Source organism: Grammomys surdaster, unplaced genomic scaffold, assembly GCF_004785775.1.
Source record: "Grammomys surdaster isolate TR1022 unplaced genomic scaffold, NIH_TR_1.0 129, whole genome shotgun sequence".
In the NCBI taxonomy this organism is placed as follows: Eukaryota; Metazoa; Chordata; class Mammalia; order Rodentia; family Muridae; genus Grammomys; species Grammomys surdaster.
Genome location: NW_021604587.1, coordinates 20,119,507 through 20,143,359, shown reverse-complemented (window position 1 = coordinate 20,143,359; position 23,853 = coordinate 20,119,507). Strand labels below are relative to the sequence as shown.

General features: G+C 44.6%; 2 protein-coding genes across 2 annotated transcripts in view; both read left to right on the top strand.

The window, feature by feature from the left end:
• Window positions 1–23,853, top strand: part of Acoxl (acyl-CoA oxidase like) — a 279,060-nt gene that overhangs the window by 52,988 nt on the left and 202,219 nt on the right. The window contains 1 exon segment of the mRNA XM_028755859.1: window positions 5,486–5,520. Within this exon segment, the coding sequence (XP_028611692.1) occupies window positions 5,486–5,520 (35 nt within the window).
• LOC114611229 (NADH dehydrogenase [ubiquinone] 1 alpha subcomplex subunit 11) lies at window positions 11,041–11,540 on the top strand. Its single transcript, XM_028755880.1, has one exon. It carries the CDS (start codon window positions 11,077–11,079, stop codon window positions 11,500–11,502), a length of 426 nt encoding a protein of 141 aa, XP_028611713.1. The 5' UTR covers window positions 11,041–11,076; the 3' UTR covers window positions 11,503–11,540.

Below are 23,853 nucleotides of genomic sequence, written 5' to 3'. Positions count from 1 at the left end.
TCTCTCTCTCTCTCTCTCTCTCTCTCTCTCTCTCTCTCTCTCTCTCTCTCTCTCCCTCCCTATCCATTCTCCTCCTCTTCTGTGCCTGTTTGAGTGACACTTTAAATCCCACCTCCTTTTCTCCCATGATGTTCCTTTTCCATGTTTTATAAAAGATGGAATAAACCTTAAAATCTCCAGAAAAGAGACACATAATGAGACTTCCTTTTGAGTTAATTTTGTGATGTTTTAATATTTAGACACTTGAAACAAACAAACAAACAAACAAACAAACAAACAAACAAACTCCAGTTAGAGAAATCCCCATGTACATGTACAAACTGGAGGGAGGCCTCTCAAATTCCACACAGGCTCTTCTAGTATAAGCATGAGCGCATGCGTGCGTGCGTGCGTGCGTGCGTGCGTGCGTGCGTGCGTGCGTGTGTGTGTTTAGATCTGGAGCTTTGGGGCATGTTGGCAGTGTAGAGATATGTCTGGTGAGGTTGTAGACAGATGGTCTTCTTAGCCATATCTTACTGACTTTTTTTTAATAGATCATATAATATTTAAAAAATATTCAAATTATTTTAAAACATAGGCATTTTCACAGTATATCCCCTTGTGTCAGGTTTTCTTGAGAAATTGGGAGCCCTGGTTTAGAAGCTGTCTGCCCCCGAGGAAGGGCCAGGCTCCTGGTTATGGCACTTCTAGCACAGGTCGTGGGGCCCTGGAATGGACTGTCACTGGTTTCGAAAGCTCTTAACTTGGAACACCTTCCACCTGTTAGGCTGAGGGACTTTGGGGCTTACTGGAGTTTCCCATCTCACCTGTCAGCCACATTTGTGTGTGCACCAGGACTTGTGGTGGAATGGGGTTTTGGAACAAACACTTTCTGGTAATCTACGAGCTTGGAAGGAAATCTCCTTGGCACCGTCTGTGATAATTTAAACTATTTCTTTCTTTTTTTATTTTTAAAATTATAATGTGTTTTTAAAATGTGATTTTATAAATTATTATTATTTTACAAGGGCCATGTTGTCTACATGGTGCTTTATAGGGTATATCTGGACACAGCTGGGTGTTTTATGGCAAATTATTCTCAGATTACCCTTTAATGCAGGAAGGGCTGCCTGTTGTCTGAGCAGCCCGGGTCATACAGAAACCCCCAGCTTTGATACAAAACAGCTGTCTGTGTTCCAAGGAGGAGCATTTCAGGCAGAGGCAGGAGGCAAAAGGTTTCCATGGTTGGTGGAGGGTTTGAAAAAAAGTTTAAATTACTCTTTCCTTGCCATTAAAATGTGATTTAATTTTGTTACCAACAAATTGTGTAAACCTAAGAGAGAAGCACTGTGAAGGGAGTTTGTGAAGTATGTTCTGGCAATACTTACAGCATGTCCTGAGGGGGTGCTCCCCAGGGAGGCCAGCACAAATCTCCTGCTGACCTCCATGTCCCGGGGGCCTCAGTCCGGCTGGGCCAGGGTCAGGGGCCAACTCACAGACCTCCCTCCCCTTTCTCCTCTGGGCCCCTGCTGAGAGCAGCAACAAAGGGGCCAATTGTTGAAGACATACCCTTGTCTGAGCGGCTCCTTGAGCCTCTCTGAATGCCAACGTGTATTCATGCACGTTAGTGTGTATGTATGTATATGCATACATATATGATGTACGTACATGTGTGATGGTTCTTGACCGTATATCCATGTAGCATCTGTGCACACATGCATTCACACGTATGCACATGTGAACAAATGTGTGAGCATATAGGTACTGTGAGGCTATGTTTGTGAGTCCATATATACATGTATGTTCATGTATATGAATGGATGTGTCCATATTATACTAATGCATTTATGTTATGTGTAGATGCATGCATGCATGCATGCATGCATGTGTGTGGGATGCATGTAACTCGGTTAAAGAATTTCTGAGTCGCTGTGGCATCGTAGCAGGGCCAGTGGCCTCAGAAGCTGGACTGACCAATGGTGGCTCTTAAGGCTGAGGGAATAAAGGATCTGGTTCACTTCTTAGCAGGTCACACAGCTGCCTTTATGTGGTGCTTGCCCTGGTATGGAAGGCTTGGATCCGTTTCTCCTCACGTGTTTTCCCTGTAGGAAGCAGACAGAGCAGGTGTAAGCCTTCTTCTCACACAGCAGCTCTGAGCTGCTCATTGGCCTATTCCGACCTGGGCTTCCAAGCTAGGCCCTCCAGAGCTTTTCTGCTCCCTCCCTGTCCCTTTCTGAGGCTGCCTGTTGGATCCAGTACATTCTGTGTAGAACAACGATGAGGTGTCCTGACCTCCTCAACACTCTGACTTAGTCCACACTGAGCCACAGGGCTCTCTTCCCTGTGTCCTATCATTTTGGTCTCTAGCATAGACTCTTCACAGAGGTTTGTTGGGATTGGTGGCTGGACTGGTCTTGGGTATGTCCCAGCTTTGTCTGATGGCATCTTTAGGGCTCAGAATTTTCTTTTTAACAAAATTGTTCCTAAAAATGACAAGACACAATTGACTCTGAAGCAGGGGTAAGAATGAAGAAGCTCCAATTCCTGACTGGTACTCCTCTCCAGTCACTCCTCCCAGAGTCCTCCCTCCTCTGCAGTTGCTCCTCTCAGAGTCCTCCCTCCTCTGCAGTCGCTCCTCCCAGAATCCCTCACCAGCACAGCTGCCACAAGATAGCTTTCTGCTTTCCTTCTCTTTTTGTCGCGCCCCCCAACCCCCGTTTCCTCTCTGCTCCCAGCAAGAGCTTATCTTTCAACTGTGGACAAGCCACCAATTAAACTTTACTCCAAAGCTTATCAAAATATTCAGTCGGTAAAATTATCTTATAATGAGCTGAACTGTAAGCCAGAAGTCTTTAACCACAGGAAATGTAACGTGACCCAGCGTGTGGAGTCTGTAAGTTGCTCATCCTGGCCTTGGCTGTAGTTACTGCTTTTCGTTCTTTCCCAGTCATTTCCTCCCTGTTCTGTGTGCTCTTGATGGTCCCTGAGGCCTCAAAGACAATATACTATTAAGTTTAGCTGAGATAGATAATGGAACAAATTCAGTTAAGTGTAATATAAATCAACTTGATTTTTAATATTGTGTGCATGTGCATTTATATGCTCTTTGTGTCTATACGTGCTCATGCATGTGTGTGCGCGCATTTGTTGGGGGATGTGCATGTGTATGGAGGTCAGAGGATAGATCCTGTTCATCTGTTTTATTTCTCTGGCTTGGAACTCACCAAGTAGGCTAAGCTGGTTGAGCACCGAGTCCCAGGACTACCTGCCTACTTCTTTCTGAAGCTGGGAATACAAGGGCCTACTACCATATCCAGCTTTATTAGTGTACTTTTGAATGGGGCATTGAACTCAAGTCCTGCTTGCAAGGCAAGCACTTTATCAACTGAGCCATCATCTTAGTCCCTGATTATTTTATCTATCTATCTATCTATCTATCTATCTATCTATCTATCTATCTATCTAATCTAGTAGACTTATACCTACTTTTCCACATTCTGATGTCTTTCCATGACTGGGTCTGTATTTTTGATAACTGCAGTGGTAACTTGGAGCTGAATTTTTCTGGATCCTTGCTGTTCCAGCAATATCCAGGGGATTCTGCAGTGTGGCCAGCTGGACAACAACTGGGCTTTCTTCTCTCAGTTCATTTTACAGAGCTCTCCTTTCCCTTCTGTGTTCTCTATTCTTTCTATGATGCCACGGAACATGGCAGCACCAGGCATGCCATCTGTCACCCTCTACCCTAACTCTCCTGGGGGACAGCAAGGAAACAGGGATGGTGTTTGGGATCCTAAGGTGCAGCTTAGACTTTCATGCAGAAGCAATATTACAGGTGGCAGTTAGTTGTTATTTATTTATTTATTTTGGACAAAGGCTTGTTTTACTTTAATGACTGATCCACGTGAGGCCACAGCCAGGCCACTATGTATAGACACGAGGGAAGCTTATTTATTGGTCTCTTCCTCCTTGGACAGTCTTGATGATCTCTTCCTTCTTGGCCTGCAGGCACTCCTCCCGGCGCTTCCTTGGTCTTAGACCTGCGAGCCTCAGCCTGGTCAGCCAGTAGCTTCTTGTGGGCCTTGTCTGCCTTCAGTTTGTGGATATGTTCCATGAGAATCCACTTGTTTTTTAATACATTCCCTTTGACCTTCAGGTCCAGGCTGTGATACATAGGGCGGTCAATCTTCTTAGATTCCCAGTATCCCCTGAGAAGCCGGCTCAGGATCCTCATCCTTCTCATCCAGGTCACCTTCTCAGGCATCCAGGTGTTGGCCATACCCTTCCTCTTCCCTATGCCCATATGCCTGCCCTTCCTTCGGGCCAAGGTGTTGGCAGCGAGCCCAGGAATGGACAGCCATGGGCTTCCAGATGATCAGTCCGTCTTTGATCAGCTTCCTGATCTGTTGACGGGAGTTGGCATTGGCGATTTCACTGCTCTCATTGGGCTCACAAACATAGAATACCTGGTTCATCCTTCTATTATTCTTGTGAGGGAACAATGCTCTTCTCATTTTATAATGAGGAAACTATAAAGAGCCTCCATAACTTGCAGATGCCCGCTAGCCTGACTGTCATAACCACTGTTCACCTTGTATGGACTGGCCCAGGGTCATGGCTTAGGATTGTGACCATGCATATTTGAGAGGGTCTCATTGATACTTCTGAGAATAAAGAGGAAGTCACAACTGCATCTCATCTTCCCACTGCTGTCGTGTCCTGGTGTCACACTTAACATCTCTTGAAGTTAGATTTGTATTTTAGGCTTGATTTCTCTCCTGCCTATAGAATGAGTCTTGACTGACCTTGAGCTGATGGGATTCCTGTAAAGACTAAGGGAATCCCCAGGAAAGCCCTGACCCAGGTGCCCAGTTTCTTGGTGGTCTGGGTCCATGTGATGCTCTCACGGAAGAGGCGGTGAGGGCATCCACTCTAGGCTTTGCTGTCTTAATGCAGACCTTGGTATGAGCTGCATGCTGACACCCCATCTTTCCACTGCTGTCCCAAGAGCCCTACGCTGCAAGCTGCTCCCAACTAAGGAGGCAGTCTATCTGATCCACAGGGAAATGTTCTGGGCCTTTTAGAGGCCCTTTCAAAATATGATGATCTTTTAAAAGCAAGTTGAAATCAAAGATCTATCATTAAAGGTTTTCTTTGTTAAACAAGGCCCATTAGGAAATGTTTTAAGATTTATTTTTATTACTTTATGTGTATGAATGTTTCCCTGCTTATGTGTATATGTGCGTCATGTATGTACCTACTGCCTTCAGAAGCCAGAAAAGGACGCCAGATGCCGAGAACTGTAGTGACAGCTGGTTGAGCTACCATGTTAGTCTTGGAAATTCTGAAAGAGCAGCCAGGGCTTGTAACCACAGAGCTATCTCGCTAGCTCCATACATTAGGAAATATTTAAAAATAATTGACCACACTGAATTAATTTTCTTGCAAATTCAGCTTGTTCTTTATATTATTTAATTTCTATTTTCCTCCCTGTTCTTAATTACAGCTTGGACTGACGATAGCCATCCGCTATAGCCACAGGTAAAGCTTTAAAATCTTCTGAAAAATAAATATGTTTGTGGTTTAGAGGTTTTGGTTTTCTTAGGTCCTGAAGAATTGTGAGGTTTGTGTTTTGTTTTGTTTTCTTTTTTGATGGCTGCTTTTCCATGATGTGGATGGCACAGTTGAAATTGCTGTTTGGAGGGAAATGTGGCAATGGTGGAACGTGTTTTAGTTTTTGCTTGTGTGTTGCAGGCTGGCCTCAATCTTGCAGTCCTGCCTCAGCCTCCCTAAGGCTGGGATCACAGAATGGTGCCACAGTACTCAGTTCTTTTTGAGTTATGATCCTCCTGCATTGGCTTTCAAAATGCTAAGATCTCAGGAGTGTACTACTGTGCCCAGCAACACTTTCTGTAGGACACAAACATGAGAAGCTCTATGTTAGGGGTGCATGGTGTGTGCACACACAGAAACACTGTCTTGAATAAAGTTGAGGTCCAAGGTCAATGGGATGCTAGGTGGATTGTATCCATTGAGGGGTGGGAAATATCAAGGAATGGGCCACACATTACTTTAATTCCAGCACTTGAGAGGCAGAGGCAGGCAGATCTCTGTGAGTTAGAGGCCAGTCTGGTCTACAGAGTGAGTTACAGGGCACCAGGTCTGTTACAAAGAGGAACCCTATCTCAAAAAGAAAGAAAGAGGAAAGAAACAAAGAAAAAAAGGAAGGAAGGAAGGAAGGAAGGAAGGAAGGAAGGAAGGAAGGAAGGAAGAAAGAAAGAAAAGATCTAAATGTAGATTGCCACAGCATGACGTATGTTTGTGTGTATGTGTGTGTGCGAGTGTGTGCACATGCATGTGTGAGAAAGAGACAAAGAGAAGAGAGACAGATGTAGTAAGAGACAGAGAGACAGACTGACACAGACACAGACAGACAGAGGCAGAGAGAAAAGGACTGTGTAGTACATCTCTTCCCTTGAGCTCCACCACACTTGCTTAGACTCTGTGGCAGACTAAATTTTCCAAAGATGGTGTTCTAATTTCATTTCTGTTGCTCTGATAACATATCCGACAAAAAACAACTTAAGGGAGAAAGGATTTGTTTTAGGGCCTAGATCCAGGTTACAGTCCATTGCTTGCCAGGAAGAACTTAAAGCAGCTAGTCACTCTGAATCTACATTCAAAAGTACAGAGAAAGCATGAGTGTAGGTATGTTTAGTGTTCAGCTAACTTTCATACAGTCCAGGACCTCAAACCAAGGAATGGTGCCTCCTACTTGTAGGCTGGGTCTTCCCATGTCAGTGAAAGCAATGGAGAGACTGTGGTCTTGCTCAGCCTATAGCCACACCTACAGTTATGGAGTATATTTCAGTCCTGTGGCTGCCTGCCATCACTTCTCTGTCATTCTGTAGATCTCGGGTACTGAATAAGCAGTGGGGACAGCTTAGCTCTGCTTCACAGAGTCTAGAGCCTCTGCTAGAAGACTTGAGGGCTGGGGCCCTGTCATCTGAAACAGAGATTTGCTTTTCTGGAGGAAGGTGCCAACTGAGGTTTTTGTTATAGAGCATAAATGAAGCTAGGACTTCCTCTTTGGAAATACAATGTATCACAGAATCCTAGTGGATGAGGAAAAAATGTAAGATACCATTTTTTCGACGAAGCATTCATTAGAGGGATGCCCAAAGGTACTTATGAGGCTTAAGAACAGATGCAAACCTTTGAGGAGGGGGAAGGGACTCAAAGGAGAGTTTGCAGAGAGTGTGGCTCCTAAACCACCCTTATTCCTCTAAAGTTGAGAAAGCAAGCGAGAAGCCTAGCTGGCTCAGGAGACACCTAGTAGGCTGATCACATGGATTCCTTACAATGCATGCTCTTTAAATTGTTGTTTTTGCCTTGACTTGGAAGAGAGGTAGACTTGGTGTTGAAGGTGTAATATGAATTCTAGCTGCTTCCAATTGCCTCTACAGATTTACTGGTTCCATCTTGAACCCAATCTTGATCCAACTTCTGGTAACAGGAGCTCCTCAGAGTCTTAGATGGAATGCAGGGAGGAAGACCATCACCTGTCATACAGGAACATATTCTGTATTCTCTGTGTTATATAGATGCAGCAAAAATCAACCAATGAACCAACAAACTAATAGTAAACCGGCAGGAGACATTACAACTAAAAGAATAGAGTCTGAGGAAGAATGACCTTTGCTGAGACTCTCTTGCAGTTTTCAAGGTCATTGGCTATTTACCTTACATCTAAGATCTGAGATGGAGAAGTGACAGCATAAGCCAGCAGCCACAAAAGGCTGACAGAGCATTTGGCATACAGGAGTCAGAAGATCATAGGACTATGAGTTTGTATTCAACATTTCTATCTACCTTTAGAACCTTTTCATTCTCTGAAAGTGTAACTATATTCCCATTAAATAGTGAAACCCTTCTCCCATTTTTTCCGTTTCACAGCTATGGAGCCATGTGTTACTTTCTGTTTTGATGATTTAATTCCTCTGGGTACCTTGTATTGGTGGAATCAGATTGTATTTGTCTTTTCATGTCAATCTTATCTTACTGAGCATAGTGCCCAGACATCCTTGGATGTAGCATGTGCCAGGGTTTCCTTCTTCATTAAAGCCAGCATTCCATTGTATCTGCCTATTCGTTTATCCATCTATCAACTCAGGCTGAGTCCACCTTTTAGTTACAATGGATATTACTGTTGAAACTACAGTGCACAAATGTCTGAGTTCCTGCTCCCACTTCTTTTGGGCTTATATCCGGAAGTAGATTTCTGAATCTTGTGACAATTCTGGATTTAATTATTTGAGGAGTTCATATTGTTTTCTTCTCATTGCCACTTGAAATGGGGTCATGCCAAGTCCACTTAGTTCTGGTTCCTTCAGAAACCCACAGTTGTGACTGAGAGATTATTTCCATTTTGCTGTTGAGTTTCAGCAGAACCCAGATTCTGGGTTTCTTGGTCTTTGTGTGGATGGGAAGATATTGGGGAGCAAAGTTTGGGACCTTTAGGTCTCATCATCAGACTTTTATAAATATTCCAGCAGAAAGTCCAGGGCAATAGCAGTGAGGACATGAGAAACCCGACAGACATGTAGTGGGTGGAGATGGGGTAAAGAATCTGGAGAAGGCAGATGATTCCAGAGTGATTGACGGGGCGGGATGTCTTCTCTATAGAGCAATGGGCTGGAGGTGCCTTAAGAAAATGAGGATAAGGAGATGAGGGAGTCAGTAAAATCACATAACCATGGTGAGCAGACAGCACTTCTGCTGTGAACAGAGCTGAGAACAGAGCTATTCCAGAACAAGAGAGGACCCTGTGTGGTAACTAAGGTACTTGAGCCCCCAAAGCATACAGTAGTGCTTTAGCTGCCAAATCTCTCCCATTAACAAGAGGACAGTGTTAGGATTAAAGACATCCTCCACAGCACACAGACATTCACAAGTGCATACACATGTACACACACACACACACACACACACACACATTTCACTCACTTTCACTTCTGCCCTAAAACGTCTCCCATTCCTCCATATCCATCATTCCAGGTTTATTTGTATGGCACAGGAGTGCATATTAGAATAGGAGATGCCATATAGGGTTGGTGCTGAGGTGGGGAAAGAGGAGGGTAATGCATCTGTGTTCAGACAGTATAAATGTACAAAGCAAGAAGAATACCTGCCGTGGATGATGGACATTTGACAGCAGGTCTTGCCCACAGACCATTTATTATCACGATGCCTTAATTTATTTTTATAAAGTCAAGTCATTTTTTTTTTGCAGAGTGGAAAATTGTCTCTTTGATGCTAATTTCCCATTGTTTAAGTTGAGGTTTTGGGTGGAATCCACGCCAGTGTGACGACTGGGTAACCCCGAGAAGTGCCCTTTGCAGATAACAGCTCTTGGGGCCTCACCACCCACGCAGTGGGAAACAATTTCCCCAGTGTGTGGGTGTTTCGTTTTGTTCTTTCTCTGTAAGGTTGAAAGAATCACACTCTCCTTTCTGATCCAGCACCACAACCTGAAGAAGCATGCTTCTTCATGGTGGATACCCCGAGCAGCCATGCAAGAGGAAACAGGCTTAGAAATGGGACTTCACCTTTAGCTCTCCCCCTCTGACACTGGAGTAACCACAGGAGCCAATGGTGTGGCATTTTTGCATGAGTCACTGCATTCATACTTCTAAAGCAGAAGATAGGGGCATGGAAGAAGCCTGCAATAGAATGATTTTGTTGATTTGTTTTGTTGGGTTTCTTTCTAAACAGATAGGAAAGGAAGCAAATTTTCCATCTAATATGGTTACAGGAAAGTCTACAAGGTTGTGAGTTTTAGATAAAACTGAAGAATGATTCTTCTCCATAATTGACTTATATCTTCTGGCTTTCCATAGACCTTGAGAAAGGTCAACTTAACTGTCTATTTAGGCTAGTGCACCACCAAGACTTTGTGATTATAGGTGAAAATTTCTCCAAAGGACTTGATATCTCTCAAGGTGTCCTGGATAGTTCTGTGTCAACTTGGCACAGGCTAAAGTCATTGAAGAAGATGGGACCTCAATGAAGAAAATGCCACCAGCGTCCAACTGTATGGCATTTTCTTAATTTGTGATCAGTGTGAGAGGGTCCAGCCTATTGTGGGTAGTGCCATCCCTGGGCTGCTACTCCTGGGTTCTGTAAGAAGGCAGGTCTGAACAAGTCATTATTGAGTAACCCACTAAGTAGCACCCCTCCATGGCCCCTGATCAGCTCCTGCCTCTAGGTTGCCACCCTGTTTGGGTTCTCATCCTAATTTCCTTCAATGATGACTATGGTTGTGGAAGTATAAGCCAAATAAGTCCTTCCCTCCTCAATTTGCTTCTGTTTATGGTGTTTCTTCATAGCAATAGTAACCCAAACTCAGACACAGGGCTGTGGAGCAGCAAAGGGGGAAAGCGCAGACCTGGAGGGAAGGAGTGTCTGTGCCCAGAATGGCCACCCTTAGACGAACATGCGGACCTGTGACTGAATAGTCACTCCAAGACAGTGCTCTTGTTTTTGTTTTGAATGGGTTGGCAAGAAATGAAGGGGCCTTGCACTCTTGTGTTGTGACTTGGATTAGAATCAGAATCTGAAGTTGGCAGATGAATCAGAAAGCTTATCGAATGGACAGGTGACATCAAGTAAGTAATGCAATTGTCATCTTTTGAAATACAACAATCAAGAAAAGACAAGAAGCAGGGACATCAGGACCATTGGATTTTGATTTCCAGTGCTGGCTAATACCTAATGACTCCCATTTGGAGCTGGTTTTGATCTTGTGTGTGTGTGTGGGGGGGGGTGTCAGCTGAGGAAGAATGTCATTCTTCAAAATTTGTAAAAATAAAATAAAGTGACTTTCTGCCCTATTTTCCATTTTCAAGAATAGTTGTTTCTGTCACCAGGTCTCTGGCCAGCTGCTTTATCTGTCTCTTTCTCAAACTTCACAGTAAGGCTCTGACCAGATTTATACACAAGAGTTGCCAAGAATTATTCAACTCTGATAGTAGAATATTAAAAGTCAAGCTATCGAGACGCATTAGGGTCCGCAGAGTGAGCGGGGTAGGCACAGCCATGGCGAAGCGGTTCTTCGAAGCCTACGATGAGGTCCCCGACGGCACCCAGTGTCATCGCAAGACCTACATCACCACGGCCTTGGGCGGCCTTTGCGGCATAATAGGCTCCGCTTACAGCATCACACACAACCCTGCAGATTCCCCCCTGGAAGCAGTGGCCAGAGTTGGCCGGTTCACATTCACTGCAGCTGCTGTTGGAGCGATGTTTGGCCTCACCACCTGTGTCAGTGCCCAGGTCCGAGAGAAGCCAGATGACCCCCTGAACTACTTCATTGGAGGCTGCGTGGGAGGCCTGACATTGGGAGCACGCACTCACAGCTATGGGACTGCAGCCATGGGCTGTGTCTACATGGGTACTGCGGCCGCCCTGTTCAAGATTGGCAAGCTGGAAGGCTGGGAGTTGTTTCCCACCCCCAAGGTGTGAGCCAAACCCCCATGGCAAATAAATGCTATGTGTCCCTGAAAAAAAAAAAAAAGTCAAGCTATCTTTAGAAGGTTGCATTTTTTATAACCTTCCTACAAAATATTATTCTCAAGGGGCAGACTGCAGATCTTCAAGGAGTGTCCAAATCATGTGTTTTTACTTAGTGTTTTGAGCGCTGTGGCTTATGTTGTTGGTATTTCATGGCAGAACTCAGCACGGCCCTGGGGCTATATGACTCTTCAGGATACATCTTCTGGTGTGCCTTCTACCCCCTGCAATCCCTCATCTCCTTTCCAGTTAGTGGTCTTTTAAAAAAGAGACATTTTTCATCCAACCTTAAACCTGCTCATTGCATGAAATTGCCAGACTCACAGGGTTGTCTCCAAGGATTCTTTGCTTACCAACAAGGTGATCTTCCTCAAACACAGATCTGATAATACTGTACTCAGAAGCCTCTGTGGGTTTCCAGGCCAGGGGTATGAAATCCTGATCCTTAGCCTTGGATTCTGGATCCATCTTAGTCCATCTCCCCTGGAGCCTCCAGCACCCTCATTCTTTGACCCTTTAATAAATTAGTTTCCCATCTCTCTTTTTCATTGGTGATCTCCATTGTCTCTTTAGTCCCTTGGGATGTTGTAGTCTTTTTGTTCAGTTAGGTCTTGTGGTGTTTCTCAAGAGAGCTTCTAACTCCATGTCTACTTTCTGTCTTTAGCAGGAGGTAGGAAGGACAGACTATACTCCTGTCACTCCACATTGGACCTAGCCTATACTGTCTCCTCCCTCATTAGCCCTTGGGGGAACAAAGAGCTAAGACCATGGACTGCTGTGCTGGGTTGGTGGGTCTGAGAAAACTTAGATTTTGTTTTATAATCACTTCCTGAAAAAGTGACCTTTCCCTTATTTTCAAAAGACTATAATAGTTGCACTATTTTTCTCATCACTATGATAAAAATACTTAAATGATGCAACTAAAAGATTTATTTGGGTTCACTGTTTGAGGATGCAACAACTACAGGGAAGAACGATGGGAAAGGGAGGCACAGAGGCTGGGACATGAGGCAGGAAAGGAGGATACTGACATCCAGACAGTGGCCCCCCCCCAAGTTTATTTAATCCCAAACCCCAGCCACCTATGTTGGATGGTACCACCTGCATCCATGACAGGACCTGTCCCCTCAGCCCTTCCATGGGCATATCCTTCTCTTCTTCGGTGCCTTCTGTACATCTTGATAGCTGACTCTTGACAAACACTTCTCTAAGTGGTTGGTTTCCAAGAACCCCTTCAATGGCCTTCTCAGCTTAAGCTCTCTCCTTTTGAAATGAATCTACATGGATACAAACTGAAACCTTTGATGGTTGGGCTCTTGACCTCAGATCACCTTTCCTACTGACTCAGTGCCAAGTAGGTTTATTTCTCTTTAATGGTGCTAAGCCCTTAACAATCTCAACTGCTTGTTCTACACTCACCTACCTCTTCACAAGGTGCAACTTGCTCATGTGCCTTTCTCCACCAAACTGCACATTTTCACATTTTCTGCTCTTTTTCACTGTATTTGTGACTAATAACAGCGAGCAGTAACTGTGCCACGTCTAAATGTTGTGCTGCCTTGAAATTTCCTCTGCCAGACAAATTAGCCCATTACTTTAGAACTCAGCCTTATTGAAGGTTTTTCCCCACATATGCCGTACATAACTAATGCTTTGCTGGAGTCTGATGTTAGAGTAGTCAAAGGAGTGGTGATAGACATGCTGTCATTTTGGAAAAGGAGGGAGATCGCTAGTACATGCTTGCATACACACACACACACACACACACACACAGAGAGAGAGAGAGAGAGAGAGAGAGAGAGAGAGAGAGAGAGACTTTCCTCGTAATCTTGTATCTTGGCTACCTGTTGGAAGGTGCTGCCCACCTTAAGGATAAGCCTACTGTCGTCACGGTAGCCTCTAGAAATGCCCTTACAGACAGACATGCCCAGTGAGGAGTCTCCTAGGTGATTCTAGATCCCATCAGGTTGACAGCCAAGATTAATCATCACAGTACTCAAATCTAGTTGATCAAAATTCAACATAACACAAATTAAAATCCTAATTATCTTTCATGTAGAAACTGACAAGCCAATTACCAAACTCTTTTGTAAAGACAGAAGATCTTGAATTAACAATATTAATCGGGCTTTTGACACTGTGACCAGATGTCTGACAGAAACATTTTAAAGGAAGGAGAGATTTATTTTGGCTCATAATTTCAGTTCATCTTGGCCAAGGCACATGGTGGATACAAGTTCTCTAACTTAGAGTAGCTCAGGGTGAGGGGAAATGTCTGCATTCAGAGGTTCTCTCTTTTCCTCTTTGTTCTCATCTGGGCTTCTTGACTCTGTGATGGCCTCTGCATTTGAGGACTGTCTTATCCCAGGTTAATTCCTTCTGGGACTTGCCACGGACTGTCCCAGAAGACATATGCTTTATTAATCTCCTTCTTAACCCATTCAACTGGACAACCAACATTAACCCATTATACCAGCAGTCTTAAAAAATAAACAAGAGCTTATTCAAGACTGCCTGTAATGTTACAGTAATCAGCTCTGTGTAGCTCCCTTCCCTTACCATGTATCATTCCTAAATGTAAAACCTAAAGCTACACACCCAGAAAAGAATGAAGAGAAAAATCTTTGTGACCTTGTGCAAGGCACAGCTTTCTTCAGATATAAAAGACATGTAGGAAAAGGTAGGGAAAGTAGATTTTATTAATTAAATACACGTGATGCTTGAAAAGCTGGGCCAAGAGATAAAAGATGGTCCACAAATTTGGAGAAAAATATTTTCACAGTGTACATCTGACAAGAGACTTGTATCAAGAATATATAAAAAACTGTTAAACCCCCTTGACAAGAAAATAAAGGAGCCCAGCTTAACATATGAAGAGAAATCTGTACTGTGAAGTGATGTTTGACACCATCAATTATTAAGGAAATGAGAATATACTGAATGTACACTAGAATCACTTAAAAGACTCAATATCCTCCAACCCCACACAAACCAGCTGATGAGATGTGGATGCTCCGATTACAGGGAGAAGGCAAAATAGCGAAGCCACTTGGGAAAGGACTTTGATAGCTTCTGGTAATGTTATATCCTTAACAATTTAGTGATTCTACTTCTGAATATTTACACAAGAGAGATGAAACCAGGCTTGTGTGCTGTTGTTTACAGCATTTCTATGTATAACAGCCTCAAGCTGAAAAGAATCCCCCACACCCAGGGAGATGGATGAAGGCTAGCACAGCCACGTAATGAAATACTTAGAACCAGAAGGCACTGCCATGAGTGAAAAGATGCAGGCACGGGGTACACATACCACGTGACTCCAGTTGTACGACCTGAAGAAGTCCAGCTACACATCAGTGGTGTCCCGGGAAGGCTTGACTGGAAACAGAGCTAAGGAGTTTGGGGGTGGAGGGAGAGGTGTTTTAAATCCTGATGGCCACACTTTGTTTTAAAGGAGTTTTACTGTAATGAGATTGTGGTTAGTGGACATGAGTTAGAGTGAACTGTGGCAGGGAAGCCTTGCAACACTTTTTGCTGGGGCTCTTTCTAGAAGGTGGTGTTTCCGGGTCTGTTTGTCTTCCAAGGCTGCTGTGTGTGGGCCCGGGGGGTCCTTCATTTGGAACTGTGGTGTGTTTTCTGTGCCGGGGTGAGGCCTGGAGTTCATGTTTTGGCTCATTTTTTACCACTTTCAAGTGGTAAAATGGATGTGCAGTTCCACTTAGCTCAGCCCTCTCGCCTTTCTATGACTTACCACATAAACACAGGTGCAGCCAGGTCTTTTGTCAGCTGTGGACATTCCAGATGGAACAGACCTCGAGCGAGGGCCCCTCGCAGGGGCAGTTCAGCCTGAGGTAATTGGATTTGACCTTGTCCTTCACCCATAAGGCTGCTGCCAGGCGAGAGTCTTGGGGTCTCCTGTGAGCCCTCGGGGGCGCTGGGCCAGTGTGCTGGGCTTGGCGTAACTTTCCTTCTCGGAGCGGGTGCAGGTGCCTGAGGTCACATTCCAGGAGGCTCAGCTCCTCTTATCCGTCTGGAAAACTCACCCATGGCTGACCTCTCCCTGGAGACCGAGGAATGGGGTGCAGCTGTTTGCAACTCTCACCAGTGAGAAAGCAGCTCCGTGTTCTGCTCTGGTGAAAGTGGCAGGTGTCATTCCAGTTTCCACTTGGTTGAGTGCTAGGCAGAGGGCAGAACATGGGGCACCTGGTGGAGGGCAGCGAGAGAGAAAAAGAGCCTGGGGAAAGCCCAACTGAGCATGCTCAGTACGTCACCAAGAGGAGCACTTTTGCAGCAGTTTTGCCAGGGCCAGCTCCGTAGTGCTGATGGAAGAGAGTGCAGCATGGGAAGAACCTGCTACTGCTTTGTTTTTGTCCCTGCGATCGGTGCACCATTGCTCTGGCCCAGGATGGAATGGCAGGTCCTGCAGTTGATGGAAGAGGCAGTTTAGCAAGGCTCTGTTTGTGCTCTAGTCAGGCTGTGGGTAGTGGGGACTGGCTAGTCATCTGGCATACCGTGGCCTTACCTGTAAGCCTAGTTCTGCGTCTAGATTTTTCTCTTAAAGGGCTTTCTCAAATTCTATTGCAGCGTTAGACTGGCATCACAATTTGAAGGCTCTGCCATAGAAAGTTTTACATTTGCCTCCTAGTCATCCATGTGCCTTATTTTTAATTTTTTTTTTAAATTTTTAAATTTTTTTTCCGTATGAGTCATACTTTGGTTTCTCATGTTCCTTAAAAATCCTGAAAATTATCTTCAGATCACATGAAGGTTGACCTGTGGGGATGCTAGAAACCTCTTTGATGGGGGAGTACTGAAACCGTCATCTGTAGACCCAGTGTGGAGGAGCGGTGTTGAGGCTGCTCTTTCTCTCCTTTCCTGAGGTGTCTTATCACATAGCATTTGCTTCCTGTTGAGGTTGCTAGAGCTTCAGATGTCATGCAGAGAAGCTGCTGTAGAAAGTTAAACTCCCTGCATTTGCCTACAGTGGTATGCCTGCTTATGCCAGCACCTGCCTCTGATACTCACGCCCATCTCTGTCCTTTTTAGAGTCCACAGTGGGGATGGATGATGGGGGACTTCCTAAGGGGGAGGAAGGAGCCCCATCTGTGTCCTCCACGTCAGCATCCACAGGTTCCCATCTGTGTCCTCCACGTCAGCATCCACAGGTTCTGCCTAGGGATCAAATGTGTCTTCCTCCACATTTGCATTCACACGTATACTAAGTCAGTATGCGTCACCTCTTAGTGGCAGATGGTGTGGCGGGCTGTCTATCTATCTATCTATCTATCTATCTATCTATCTATCTATCTATCATGTGTGCTATATGTGTTCATATGTGTGTGTGTGTATACACATGTATACAGGTGCATTCTTACTTGTGTGTATATATGCATATAGAGGTCGGAGGTTGATGTTAGTTGTCTTGCGTCTTTATTATTATTATTTTTTGAGTCCAGGTTTCTCACTTATGTGGAAGAATAACTGGTGAGCAAGGCCCCGAGATCCTCCTGCTGCCTGGCTTTTAACATGGGCATTGGGGGTCCAAACTCAGGTCCTCATGATTGCATAGCAAGCGTCTTACTGACTGAGCTACCTTGCCGTCTGTAGCATGATTATTTGTTGATGTTCCTCCTAGATGATCTCCTTTAAGACAGAATGATTTCGACCCCAGAGGATGTTAGTTGGTATTTTTTGCTAACACAAGGTCTGAGAGATTACTTTAGGTGTTTGGTGGGTAGAGGCTAGGGGTGTAGTTAAAATTCTATAGGATACAACTATGGAACAGACTGTTCGAACAGAAAATTGTCTGACCCAAAACATAAACAGAGCCCAAGTGGAAACCCACTCTAGATAGAGAGCCCCAAGAAGCCAGGACAGTGAACATTCTTCCTCCATCTCTAGGACTTGGGAAGTATCAGGTGATCAATTAATATAGATTGAATCAGGTCTGTTATTCAGTGGCTCATGAGCTGCATTGGCTTTTGTATTAGTAAAATATTCTCCAACGGTCAATGGAATATTTTATCGTTGAATTTGTATTGTTCAAATATAAAGGTTAAATTAACTTTCAATTAATTATACCAGTGAGTGGGCTAGAATGGTTATCTCTTCAACATGGTGGATCACTCTGAATCTACCTGTGGTTGTCTGGGAGTGATACAGAAGCAGAATGCAGCGGCCTTCCTCCTGCCCTGGGTGACAGAACTCTTGGCATAAGGTACTTAAGAGGAGGAATGATTATTTTTGCTCATGGTTTCAGAAGGCTTGGTTCCTGATCATCCCCATGTCTGCTGGCAGGGAACAGGTGCTTCTCCCTTGACCTGGTTTGCTTTTTATAGCTGTGATAAAGATCATGACCAAAAGCGATTCAGAAATGAAGATTTATTTCATCTTATAACGCACAGGTCACATTCCGTCACAGAGGGGAGTCAGGGCCATGGAAGAGTGCTGCTTACTGGCTTGCTCTCATCCTGCACTCTTGTATAATCCAGGACCACCTGCCCAGGACTGGCACTGCCCATGATGGTCAGGGCTCACCCGTATCAATCATCAATCCAGAAAATGCTCAACATGCTTGCCCACGGCTAATCTGAATTGAAGTTCCCTCTTCCTAGAATATCCTAGCTTGTGTCAAGTTGACAAAAAATACAACCAGCACACCTCCCTATCTGCATCTTTGAAACATTTGCAAATTCCATCCTAATTTCAAGCAAAAGTGCATCTTATCTTCAAAATAAAACTCAAGTCAGCAACTCAATCGGCAGTTTTTAAAATCAAATGTTCCAACTCAAATTAATCTAAAGATTTACTAATTTGGTACTTACACAGAGAGGAATGATGGTAAGAAACAGTTTAAAAAAATCTTTGTTTTCTGTAATCAAGCCATCATGTTTCTGCAAGAGCAAAAATTTATGTGTACAGTTAAAAAAAACAAAAACCAAAAACCACTGCAATGAATAGCACACAGTGGTCTTAAATCTGAGAGGAGGTGTTTTGGATAGCATTCCTTGAGTTTGCATGGGGTGTTCAGAACCATGGCTGTGTTCCACAACGTCACTGGGATGGGCACTACCAGGAACTCCGCTATGCATTCGTTGTTCCACTCTGAGCTGCTGTTTGGGTGGGCATGAAGAAATATTTTACTGCCACCGTATCTTTGCAAGTTTCACCTTCAGTTATGTGGCCTACAGCTTGAGAAACTGGCTCTTAAGTAACAAGCAGTTGCTTAAATCCAGTCCCTGTAACTACCACAGCCCTAAAGGGTATAATCAATTCTGTCTAGGCAGCAAAAGAATCTATTCTCAGAGGCTAAGGAACCTGTCCAATGCCACATGGGCACTTAGTGAAGATCATCGTCTGCAATAATGCTAGGAATCTCTATGTACCTTGGGGTAGCAGTGAATATGAGATCCAGTTGAGAAAATGTTCTCAGAAAAATCAAAAAGCTATTTAATGTGAGAAAATGCAGGGATGGATCTTCATAAAGAAATAAAAGGCACAGCATACACTGTGAAATAAAAGACTACCACAAGGCCCATGAGGGGACACACGATGAAACTCTAGCTCTCATACAGAATCATAATGGCTATGGCTTTGTTCAGACTCATGACACTGCTGGAATTCAGTCTTCTTTTATTGTTTCTTCCATTTCTCCCCCAACTGCTTTATGTCAGGCATTATGCACTTAACTTCGAATAAAGAGAAACCCCAGCTCCATGCTGTAAACAGTAACTGTACTGTTTTCTCACTTCATGATTCCTGAAGTAGAGCAGTTTCAGAGTGGTTATTTTGTGGCTCAGTGACATCCTCAAGGACCAGGGTAGCTTTGATCTTTCTTCTCTGCAGCCCTTGGGCTGTCAGTTTTGTCTTCACTGACTTCTTTGTGGTCACAACATGGCTGCTGGGGTTCTTGCTGTCACATGTATATGTAATGGGATTTAGCAGCTGAGGAGGACCCATGCCTTCCTCTATGTTTCTTTTTTTGTAGATGGAAACCTTTCCCAGAAACTGATCAGGAGACTTCCTCTCCTTTCAGATTGTCAGATGAACCTGTGTGGTCATTTCTAAGGTTGTCACTGGTGAGGACTCCGATGTCTATGGCTGGATTAGTGAAGCCCAGCAGATCCACAGAGCAGAGCGGATTATAAAAACAAAATGAGGGTTCTGTTACAAAGGAGGAAGGGAAGGGGGTGAGGCCAAATAATTGGAAATATTACTACATATTGTAAAATATTTTTATTAAAGACAATCTCAAATATGAGAGAGAGTGACAGCAGAGTTCCACTTTCTCCTCTGGGTCCTGCAGTTCTCACACTCTTAACAGGGCTAAGGCTTCACTAGTCACCCCTTTGTCTGCTGGAGTATTTCAAACACCCAGACACACATGAATGTTTAATGTTCTAAATGTGTGGAAGTCTTCCCTTATACTTGGGCCTAGATTCAAGGGAAAAGGCTGCTTCATGGGCTAGAGATTAAGAAGGACTAACAGGCATTAACTTTTTTGTTTTGTTTTGTTTTTTTTGAGACAGGGTTTCTCTTTATAGCCTGGGCTGTCCTGGAACTCACTCTGTAGACCAGGCTGGCCTCGAACTCAGAAATCCACCTGCCTCTGCCTCCCAAGTGCTGGGATTAAAGGCGTGCACCACCACCGCCCAGCAACTATTTTTTTGCTAGATAAAAAAGTTCTAACCAGGTGTACTGGTCCACTTCTGGGAAATTAAGGCAGGAAGACCTTGAATTTGAGACCAGCCTGGGCTACATCATAGAAAAACAAATCAAGTGACAGAATTTCTCAGAGGGAAAAACAATACCAAGGGAAAGGAGCTCTCTCTGCTGTTGCTGTGACTGCATCTGGAGTCTTTTGTACAGGGGGAAGCAGCTGTCCTAGGAAGTTTGAGCTGGGGATAAGGGGGGGGCTCCTTTCTGCAGGCAAGTGCAGGTTCAGCCTCAGGTTTATAGTTTCCACTCTCTAGCTGGTGAGGCAAATGCTTTCTAAGAGTGGCTTTGGGTTGGATGACACCTGTTTCTGCATGCTAATAGATTTCTGGGGTAAGATAGAGTGGTGATGTCACCTGCAGGTGTGTGAGCCTGTGGCGGTTTCCTGAGGCATTGTACCCACATCTGTCCTCAGCTGTGTGGGTCTTTGCTCCAGCAAGCTGCAGAGTGAGCTGTTTGCCTGCAGAGCAAAAGCCAGAGGCAGCAAGTTGCTGTGGCCTTGCTTGCTGCAAACATGCGGGCTTTCCCCAGAGCTTTGACTGATTTTCATTTAGTTATGGAACAAAACACAAATGTTGTTTCTTTAAAATGCCACAGTGGCAGTCAGAGTATATTTCCATGCACCCTTTTCTTAGTTTCCTGAGGCCACCTGCCTTGTTACGTATTTGAAAGCTTCCTCTTCCTCTCCCTGAAACAGGAAGCTTGCCTTCTTATTTTCCTCCAGATTTAAAGCTTGCCTTTCTTTGAAGAGAGTTCACACACTCTCTGTGGGGTTGCACCTTTGTTTATGACATTAAAAAAAAAAAAACAACTCCGTTTCTCTACATGCGCTCTGTCTTGTCGCTAAAGGTCACAGAGCACAGAGCTCCCTGCTCAGGGGGTATCAACCTGGGCTGATTTTATCTGTGTGCTTTGTAAGATGTTTGTATTTGCATAGGACATTTAGATACAGGAACACTTTGCATTACTATATTTGAAGAGAGAGAGAGAAAGAGAGAGAGAGAGAGAGAGAGAGAGAGAGAGAGAGAGAGAGCTATAGTCTGTGGCCAGTCCGGGTGGCTATTGTAGTGAGTACGCCAGTTCCTTAGTACAATGTAGTGAAGTGTCCTTTGTTTGCACGGTGTGCAGTTCAGCATGGTGTGAGAATCCATCTGACCCCAATACATTTTGTTTGACATGCACAGCTGGGGTGCTGGAGGATAGTCCAGGCCATTAGAAAGAATGCAAAAAGAAAACATACACCATCTATTTGTCAGGACACAAAGGGAGACTTATTGGGCCTGGATCACACTGGGAGGAAGGAGAAGAAGAGGAAAACCCACCTGGCACCCAGGGAGAAGGCAGGGCACACAGCTGCTGTTGCCTGCTGGAACTCCCCCAGTCATGCAAACCAATGCCCTTCCCAGCTCCTGGGATCTTCTTTTAGGGTGCTGTGCAATCAGGAGGGTGGAGTGGCAGGTAGGAAGTCTTATTTGGAATTGGCATTCCAGTGGCACCCAAGATTAAGGGGTACATCAGGCTCATGTGACATCTAAGAGTGGCTTCTAAGGTTTCTGACCTGTGAAGACCTGCTATGCCTCCCCAGGTACCCCAGGCTTTCACCTACAGTCAGGAGAGAGGCAGTGATGGGCCCTCAGGAAGTTGGTTTCTCCTGCTCCCCGGCCACACAGATGCTGCCCTGCACTAGGCAGCAGTCCCCTCCCGCTGGCCCCTCCCATCATCTTTCATTTATTCCCTGTTTGTTTCCTTACAGGGATCTAGGAGGAAGTGGAAACAACAAGTCAATGTTATAAAGGATCCTCTAAACTTGATTAGGAAATAGTAGGACACCCAAAGTAAAATTTTACTAAATCAATACTCAAGGAGCAGTAGCATACTGACCAGACTTCTTTAAAAACTATGAAAAAATGTGTATCTTTAACATAAAGTGTAGGTTGCTGGGGAAAGTAAGCTAATTCCTATAACACAGAGAAACACCCCTGTCCCATGGTTGACTACTAGGCCCTTCTCCATACCAAAGAGTATGTATGCCTATGATGTTATAATCTAGATTTAGAACAGTTTCTACTTGGGCTTGTTTCTTTTGGGGCACTAGACAAAATTGGACCTATGCTGTTATTAAAGGATTTCTTCCTTATTTTTCCAGAGTGTGTGAAGTGAGCTGTCACTGGGATTAGGGGATATTTCTCTGTTACAATAGTATCAGTTTCATACTTTGTTCTCTGATTTTTTGGTTCTCTCTCTCTCTCTCTCTCTCTCTCTCTCTCTCTCTCTCTCTCTCTCTTTGCGTGTGTACATGTATATTCACATGTTCATGTGTGTGGCTACACTTGAACAGCCATGCTGCATAGATAGATCTTGAGATCTCTGGCAACCTCACCTGCATTCCAAAGTCAACACATCTGTGTGTTGCCTTAGTCACCTGGACCTTTTCAGAGTGGCAGCTCTGAGCCTCACCTTGACTCAGACCTGGCTCACTGTCCCTAGTTTTTTTGCTGGCCACCTGGAGAAGGGCATTAGTATGCATTTCCATCCTGTGATGGATCATGGTAAAAATAGTGTCTAAGAAACTCCCTCTCTGTGCAAAAGTAAGAAAAAAATTCCTTGAGCAATATGGTTTGGCAAGAGTGACTTGAAAATGAACCTTCATGAAAGGCCCACACTAATGGGAAATGCATGCATCTGCATCCTGTGGGGCAGAAGTTTAAGGTGCCAGTGTGATCAGCTGAGCTCTGGAAGGAACAGAAGGGGAGATTCCCTCTGGCTGTTTTCATGACTGTACTTGTTCAAAACTCCCCACTTTTCCCTCACATATGTTCTGTTTCTTGACCTGGAACAGAAACTCTCAGAAATCTAACCGTGGCTATATTAGTAGATGGTAAACTTTTCAGTTCACACTGGATAGTTGATGGGAATTTCAAAACACAGTTAAACGTCTTCTTTGTGAAGACAGCAGAAGCTCCCTCCTCATCTCTCTGATGTCACTAATCCAGCGTTTACACCTTATTGTCACTACGTAATGTCTGAGCAACTCAGAAGGATTTCCAGTTAGTGGATCTGAGCGTATCTTGCTCTCTGAGCTATTCATCCATGGTGTTTATTCAGCAGGATTTTCTCACCTCTCTTCACCTTGCTGTGCATTGTCTTTCTGTCAGGGCATCTGAACCATTCTGTGTGACCCCCACAGAAATGTCAGTGCAGGAGACTTGGGGAGCTCTTGTGAAGATTGTGATGACAGATGGCTCAGGCATAAAAGGCACCTCCACAGGCTTCCTGAGAGGGGGCTTGTGCTCTCAGATCCCTCCCTCCCTCCCTCCCTCCCTCCCTCCCTCCCTCCCTCCCTCCCTCCTCCTCTCAGATCTGCAATGGAACCATTCAGCATGGAAAGGACACTGAGTGTCAGAATCCACCTGCTTCTGACACAGTCCCTCCTGGTCCCCATAAGCTTCATATAACCCAGAGGTCTCAGCCCCTTGTTTTCTATTTAACATCAGTAGCCACCATGCATGGTGCCAACTCTTCCCTCCATTACAAAATGCAGCGAGTACTCAGTGGGCAAGACAGGGAAATGAGGGGAAGGAAGAATAA

What these genes read in the sequence shown, in the direction of transcription:
- LOC114611229 (XM_028755880.1), top strand. Translation starts at nt 11,077, where the DNA reads ATGGCGAAGCGGTTCTTCGAAGCCTACGATGAGGTCCCCGACGGCACC.